General features: G+C 60.5%; 1 protein-coding gene across 1 annotated transcript in view; it reads left to right on the forward strand.

The window, feature by feature from the left end:
• The window catches only part of ADAMTS13 (ADAM metallopeptidase with thrombospondin type 1 motif 13), a 31,929-nt gene that overhangs the window by 582 nt on the left and 23,847 nt on the right, over nt 1-7,500 (forward strand). Inside the window, exons 2-10 of the mRNA XM_007453135.1 lie at nt 266-578; nt 921-987; nt 1,651-1,714; nt 1,759-1,924; nt 2,932-3,070; nt 4,693-4,868; nt 6,806-6,889; nt 7,162-7,286; nt 7,408-7,500. The exon at nt 7,408-7,500 is cut by the window's right edge and continues 54 nt beyond it. Of these exons, the coding sequence (XP_007453197.1) occupies nt 266-578; nt 921-987; nt 1,651-1,714; nt 1,759-1,924; nt 2,932-3,070; nt 4,693-4,868; nt 6,806-6,889; nt 7,162-7,286; nt 7,408-7,500 (1,227 nt within the window). The remainder of the gene's footprint in view (nt 1-265; nt 579-920; nt 988-1,650; nt 1,715-1,758; nt 1,925-2,931; nt 3,071-4,692; nt 4,869-6,805; nt 6,890-7,161; nt 7,287-7,407) is intronic.

The following is a 7,500-nucleotide window of genomic DNA, read 5'->3' on the forward strand; positions in this document are numbered from 1 at the left end:
GCGGTGGCTGAAGGTCTGTGAGCAGTGTGGGGACGGCTGGGGAGGCAAGCAGAGGGCTGGTGCCACCGTTCCGGTTCTGTGGGCGGCCGTGGCTGCAGGCACAGGGCAGGCAATAGCTGAGAGGGACGGAATGAGGACAGGAGAGCGGGGACAGGTCATGGAAAGCAGGGTGTCCATAGGAAGCAGGTGTGATGGTGCCTCAGCCAGCCGGGAGCCACAGTCACACAGATGGGAGATGAATCCCACCCCCGCTCTGTGCTCCCAGGCGCAGGACCGGTGGCTGTACTCTGAGCCAAGCCCCAGCCCAGCCCAAGGCCGGGCCATGGCGGGAGGAGCCTGCAGGCTGCCCAGCCCCTCGGCCCCTGCCCTGGGAGGAAGCGCCCACGAGTAAACACAGCCTCATCATCCAGCCCAGCGGGTCTGTCGCATTCCACGCCGGCCAGACTGCGGTCACCGCAGCGCTCTCCCTTCCTGGGAGGATGAGTGAGCTTTGCCTCCAGGGGAGATGTGTGCGGGCAATTCTCATCTCTGTGCCCCTCGTCCTCCTGGGCTGCTGGGGACTCCCTGATTTCCGGCAGGTGGGTGGATCCGAGGGCTGCGGTGCTGGGGGAGCCCCGAGAGCTGGGAATCTGGGCTCCGCTGGGTGCTGAGGGCAGGTCCCTGGGGGAGAAGTGGCTGCCCGACAGCCCTTGGGCCAAGTGGGAGGAAATCCGAACTTGGGGTTCAGGGGCTGAAGTGGGCTCACTGGAGAGGGAGTTGGCCTCGGTAGTGTCCACTCACCTGATGAGGGGCAGACCCGGCTAGGCCGGTGTGAGTGGCTTGCCCCCTCTCTATCGTGGGCTTTCCCCCCCACACCTCCGCCTGCTCCTCTCCCACACTTCCTTCTCCCTCGTCTCCCTCACTCATCCTTTCTCCCACAGCAGTTTCTTCAGGCTTTGGAGCCAGAGGAAGAGACCGCTTACTTTGGCCCTGACGCTGCCTCCAAAGGTACTTGTCCTGGCGCCTTCCTTGCAAGGGGAGTTTCTCAGAGCCTGCAGGGGGCATCTCACCCTTGGGTCAGGGACCTCGGCTTTTCAGTGGCTCAGCTGAGAGGCGGTCAGAGCTGCTGCTGTCACCCCGTTAATTAGTTCTGTTACTTCCTGCCAAGTCGATAAAAACTGGTCTGGGTGTCCTGGGCCGGGCTGGGGTTGTGACCCTGGGATTCTGCTCAGTATCTCAAGGGAACGGGCACTAATTAGCTGGTCTCTTCCACCCCTGGGCCTCCCTTTGGGCCGACGGACTGTCAGGAAGTCCTGCAGTTTCTGGCCAGGATGTAAACATCTATCTTTTCTGTGAGACACGAGAAAGGCGCTGGGTCAAGCTCCAGCCTAAGCCTTTTCCTGTCGCTCGCGGGCCGTGTCTGTGGACTTCTCCATGGTGCCAGCCCCCTTTCCGAGTAGGGCCATTGGTGATCCAAAGGCAGGTGGGGACCAGAGGCAGGGTAGGCTAGTGGTCAGAGCTGACGGAATTAGGGGTGTCCCACTCGTGCCTGCCTTCTCTGTGGTCGGGGCCAGATGCATGCTGAGCGATGGCTGGGGTCGCGCTGTGGGCAGGGGGAGCTGTGCTGGAGGGCCGAGCACGGGGGAGTGAGGGGCCTCCTGTCTCCCGCAGCACCCCGATTCGACGTGGCCCCGCTCACCTGCGTCTGTGAGCCCGAGCATGAGGCCGAGGACGGGCGTGGGGGGCTGCCCTGCAGGGCCCCGTGCTGCTCCCTGGCAGCCCTGGGACGGCTCTTCTGGGCCTCCTCGCCACCTCCTTCACCAGCGAGCGTGTGGTCAATGCCTCCCTCCGGCTGCCGGGGGCCCCCTACCCCTGCCTCGCGGGAGGCCTCGCCCTGCTGCCCCGAGGCGCAGCGTCCAGGCTCACCTTCTGCTTGGGCTGTGTGGTGAGTGGGCGCCCAGGCCGGCAGCACAGGGAGATTGTGCCTTGGGGACCCCAGTGGGGCAGAGATGCCTCCGAGCCCCCGCTGCACAGCCAAACGTGAGCGCAACACCACTTAGACCTTAGCCAGACTCTGACGCCACGGGGGCCTGTTCCTTGGAGGCTCAGAAAAGCCAGCTAAGTTTCCCAAGGCCACCCAGCTAGCAGGCGGCAGAGCTGGGTGCAAGCCCGGGGAACAGGGAACGGAGAGAGGGTGGGCTTTGCAGTCAGACCTCTGAGCTCAGACTCCAGCTCTGCGCCTTAGTACAGGCGACCTTGGCCAGGTACTCCCTGGACGTCAGCGTCGTCACTGATAGGACTTCCCAGGTGGTCCAGTGGTTAGGACCTGGCGCCTTCACTACGGGGGCCCGGGTTCAATCCCCAGTCAGGGAACTAAGATCCCACAAGCTGCGATGCCAAAAAAAAAAAAAGAAAAGAAAGATTAAGAAAGAAAGAAATGGTGAAGGCAGCAGCAGTGGTATCTTTGGGGATTGTCACACGTTGTCACGATGCGTCACTGAATGAGCCAGAGCCATTTATATCATAACCACCCGCCTCCCCGCCCCATTCCAGGGTCAGGAGGCCCCAGCCTGGGTTGGAACAGATGCCGCTCAGGGCCCATCTGGTGACAGGCAGTGCTGTTCATTAGCGCAGGCCTAGCTGTTCCCTCAAGACACCCTCCATTCTTGCACACGTGGGGCCCCGCCGGGATCCTTACCAGGCCCTGCAGACTGGGGCTGGGAGGCCTTGTGCGTGACGGGGACTGGAAGCGTGGCTGGGGACCTGGCAGCAGGTGGTGGGCAGCGAGCGCAGCCCCCAGAGGGCGTGGCTCCCCCGCTGTTCCACACAGATGGGCTCTCGGACCTTAGACTTGGGCAGGAGCCCTTGGAGGGGGCAAGTCCATGCCTGGTGCTGTGATGGCCCTGCATGGGGGACGGGGCTGTGTGCACCAGGCGGCTCTCTCTCCTCCAGGAGGGCGACATCCTGGTGGGTGCAGACATGTTCTATATCCAGCCATTGAGGAGGTGGCACCGGGAGCTGGTGCCTCCCTGGGGTGGTGCCCAGCCCCACCTGATCCACAGGCCCACCCCCAGGGCACCAACGGTTCCAGGTACAGCTCCTGGGAGAGGGGGGGGCGGAGCTGCATCAAGGACAGCTCTGCAGGAGGGACCAGCTCTCCTGATGCCTGGGCCCAGCTCCACCAGCCACCTTCGTTAGCACACAGGGGAGTGCCCAGCTCACGGGGCAGGCCAGGAGAACACGTGGCCACCAGCCGTGGCCCCAGGCCGTCTGCTTGGTGGGCGGGTAGACCTCCCGCCTCTGAACAGCCATTCACAGTTTACAAAGCGTGTTCACAGACGTGCGCCGTGGAGCCTCGGGTGGGCCGAGGTCAGCAGTTCCTGATAGGTCCGATGCTGCAGATGGGAATCCAGAGGCCCAAAGATGGGAAGTGGCTGCCGCAGGCCTCCAGGACGGCTCCAGGGCATGGGCAGGATCGGGCCGGCTCTGCTGCCACCACGCCCGCTCATGCCTTCCCCAGGCTGTGCCCGGCTGCAAGCGGGGTGTGGTCCTGGGCTTTTCTTGCCGTCTTGGGGTGACACCCTACTCCAGTGTGCGCCCAGCATGGGGCTTTGGGGTGGCCAGAAGGACATAAAAGCCACACAGCAGCTGTCTCCTGGCCTTGCGCTGCCCCGAATGCCCAGGCAGCAATAGGATCTGGGCCCGAGGGGTGGAATGAAACGTCTCCACCTGAGACGGCCATCCTCCCAAGACCCGGCTGCCTCTCCCCTGTAAGCTGACCGAGCTGTCAGTTCGAATGGTCACAACGTGAATGACATGCGAGAGCTCAGGACCTCTCACCCTCTGAGAGTGTTTCCTCCCAAAGAGCTGGGAGGACCAAGATGCCCCAGATGAGTTGGTGGGTGTCCAAGGGCGTGAAACCGGGGTGCTGAGAGGCCGGCTCCAGAACGGCCAGGGCAGAGCTGCTCACTCTGCATAGAAAACTAGCTATGGTTACCAAAGCGGGAGGGGGGAAGGATAAATTAGGAGTTTGGGATTAACAGATACACCCTACTCTATATAAAATAGGTAACCAACAAGGTCCTACTGTATAGCACGGGGAACTATACTCAAGATTTTGTAATAACCTTGGACTTCCCTGGCAGTCCAGTGGTTAAGACTGTGCACTCCCAATGCACGCAGTGCAGGGTCGATCCCCGGGCGGGGAACTAGAATCCCGCAAGCTGTGCAGCGTGGCGAAAAAAAAAAAAAGAAAAAAGAAATTTGTAATAACTTATAAGGGAAAAGAATCTGAAAAAGAATAAACATATACGTATATGTGTAATACATATATGTATAATACGTATATGTATAATAATACGTATATGTATAATACGTTTATGTATAACTGAATCACTTTGCCGTACACCTGAAACTAACACAACATTATAAATCAACTCTGCGTCAATAAATATATATAAAATAAATAAACCAAATGCTTAGCCAATTAGTGATTAAAAAACAAAAAAGAGGAACCGCTCCCTCAGTCTCCCTGTGCCGGGAGACGGGCCCTCTCTGGCTCCCCACATGCCCTGTGAGAAAGTGAGGGTCGGGCCCGTCCACGCCCTAATCCCCACAGTAAGCGGTGCATCCCCAAGCCCAGGAGCGTGGGGTGATGGAGGGGCCTGGCCGTGGGGGCCGCGAGGTCAAAGCCACATCTCACCTGCTCTCTAGGACGCTGGCTCTCGGCCCTGCCCCCCGCCCCGCCAGGCCGTCCTCCCGCCCCTCGCCTGCGGAGAGGGGCTGCCAGGAGCCTCCTGCACCTGGAGCTGCTGGTGGCTGTGGGCCCCGACATGCACCAGGCTCACCAGGAGGACACGGAGCGCTACGTGCTCACCAACCTCAACATGGTAAGTGCTCGCGTGGGCAGCGGGCTCTGTGGGCGGCGCTGACCCGGCGAGGCTCAGGGTTCCGGGGGGGCGGTGGCTGTCCTCAGAGACCACAACCAGCCCATCCTCGGGAGCCTCTGGACACAGCGCCCTGCGCCCGGGGCTTGTGCAGAGCATCAGTGAGCTGTCTCGTCTGGGGGGCTGAGCTCAGTATGAACCTGAGGCTGGGGTCACACTTGGGGCTTAGGGCCCTGGGGTGGGGAGAGGCGTGATCTTTCTCCCTTACCCCACTGCAGAGTGCAACCCCCAGCCTCTTGCTACTTGGGTCCCTTCGCCCGGGGACCCTCAACCCTGGCCTCTCCCACAGCGTCCCTTTAATCCGTGGGCATGTCGGCCAGCACTGCCCTGGCAGCCAGCCTGGCTGCCCCACACCAGGCTCTCCCAGCGCCCTTCTTGTGGGCACCCCCATGCCCGCAGGCCTCCCCTTCACTTGGCTTCTAGGGGTAACGGTGAGGCAGGAAGCACAGCTCCCAGTAAGCATTACCTCGGAAAAAAAGAGGCAGCACAGAAACAGGTGACTGAATGTGATGACACATTCAGTCTGACGGGCTGTGCCCGACCACGAGCGCATTCACACGTGAAACACACACAAACACACGTGTTCTAAGGCGGCCAGGTAAGTTTCCATAACGTCAGGAGATTAATATTACCATCAGCAGCGGCAGGGCCGGCATTGCCCCCTGGTAAGTTGGCCCCGGAGGGCAGGCAGCCATCCTAGAACATGGGGTCCTTAGTACCATCTTGTCCCGGCCTCAGATATGCCCAGCTATTCCGGACAGAAGGAAACGATCCCCCAATCTCAGAGCCCCAAGCCCTCCGACACCTCTCCTTTCCCATGTGTTCTCTGGGCCTCGCTCCCTGGAGGGAATCTGGGTCCCAGAGGCCACACCCATGCAGCACTGACCTCTGGAAAAGCTGGCTCAAGTCCAGGACAAGCCTGCTTGGGTTTCCACCTGCCGACTCCAGAGGTGGAAAATATTCCCTCTAGGTCACTTGAAGGCTACCGTTTTCAAGCTTTGGGGGTCTCCCCCACCTCGAATATGCTGAAATTTGGTAATCAAACCACACTCTCTGTGGTCATTCAACATGTTTTATGAGGGCCAAGGATGGTCAGGTGGTAGATTGCAGACCGGCTCCTGCCCAGATGGTGCCAATCGTGGTAATGGCCAGTGGCATGACTGGGCACCCACCTCATGCCAGCCGCACTGTTCCTAAGTCTGCCAACAACCATGGAAGGCTTTCTCTCCATTTTACAGGTGAGGAAACTGGGGTCCTGAGGTTAGTAAACGGGATCCTGAGCGTACAGGTAGGAAGGGGCAGAGCCTGGGTTCAGACTCAGGTCAGCTGAGGCCAGTGGCGCCGCGTCCTCTCTCCTGGATGCCACGTCTCATTTAGAGGACAAGCTCGTGCGAGCATCCGCAGTGCAAGTCGACCACAATCAGCATCTCGGCAGATGTACTGGGAGAGCTGGGAGCCTGGTGGGGGGAGCCTTCTCATTGGGGTGCCCAGGAAAAGGCTCACGGTGGGGGAGGAGGCCCTCGGGCTGCCCCGTGGAGATGAGCAGTTTAAGCGAGCAGAGGTGAGAGAGGTGTTTCAGGCAGGTGGACAGATGAGAAAAGACAAGGTAAATCCAGTCCGAGAGAAGCAATGTTTGAAAGGAACGTTCTAGACTAATGGCTTACTCGCATCCCGTTGATTCGGGGTTTCTCTGTGTCGGCTGACCTTCCTTCTGACTATCTCTATGGCTGGCTCCCAGGCCCAAGGACTAGCATTTCGGGTGGCCTCCCTGCTGATGAAGCATCCTCTCCAGGCAACCCCACCCCCACCCCCGCTCCGGGCCCCTGGAAGTCAGCAGCGTCCACGCACTCGTATCACCTCTCCCGCCTGCCCTTCCACAGGGGTCAGAGCTGCTTAGGGACCCATCCCTGGGAGCTCAGTTCCGAGTGCACCTGGTGAAGATGGTCATCCTGACGCAGCCTGAGGTAGGTGCTGAGCTGGACGCCCAGTCACTGGGAAACCGGTTTCTGCCTGCGGATGCACACAGAGCCGTGGGGGTGGTGGCAGGGCTTCCTGCCAGCTGGGCTTGGACCTGAATTCCGGCTCTGCCCTGGCATGCGGCACTGCTGAGCGTCAGTCTCATCATCTGTAACATGGGACAGTAATAGGGTTGTTATGAGGACTTAGATGGCAGCAGTGGTCCGCGCCCTGCTTGGGGTGGATGCCCTAAATGCGCGCTCTGTTCCCGGTCCCTCAGGATGCTCCGAATATCACAGCCAACATCACCGCATCACTGCGGAGCGTCTGTGAGTGGAGCAGGACGGTCAACCCTGAGGATGACACGGATCCCGGCCATGCTGACCTGGTCCTCTATATCACCAGGTAGTCGAGCTCCCCACTGGCGTGCCAGCCTGCCGGGGAGCTGCTCCCACTCTCTGCAAAGGTAGCCCGGCGGTGGGCAGGCACCTCAGCACTGCCCAGCTAGCTGTTCTCTCCTCCTGAGGTTTGACCTGGAATTGCCTGATGGGAACCGGCAGGTTCGGGGGGTCACCCAGCTGGGTGGCGTCTGCTCCCCGTCCTGGAGCTGCCTTATCAT

The sequence above is a fragment of the Lipotes vexillifer genome, unplaced genomic scaffold (assembly GCF_000442215.2).
Source record: "Lipotes vexillifer unplaced genomic scaffold, Lipotes_vexillifer_v1.1 scaffold149, whole genome shotgun sequence".
Taxonomy (NCBI): domain Eukaryota; kingdom Metazoa; phylum Chordata; class Mammalia; order Artiodactyla; family Lipotidae; genus Lipotes; species Lipotes vexillifer.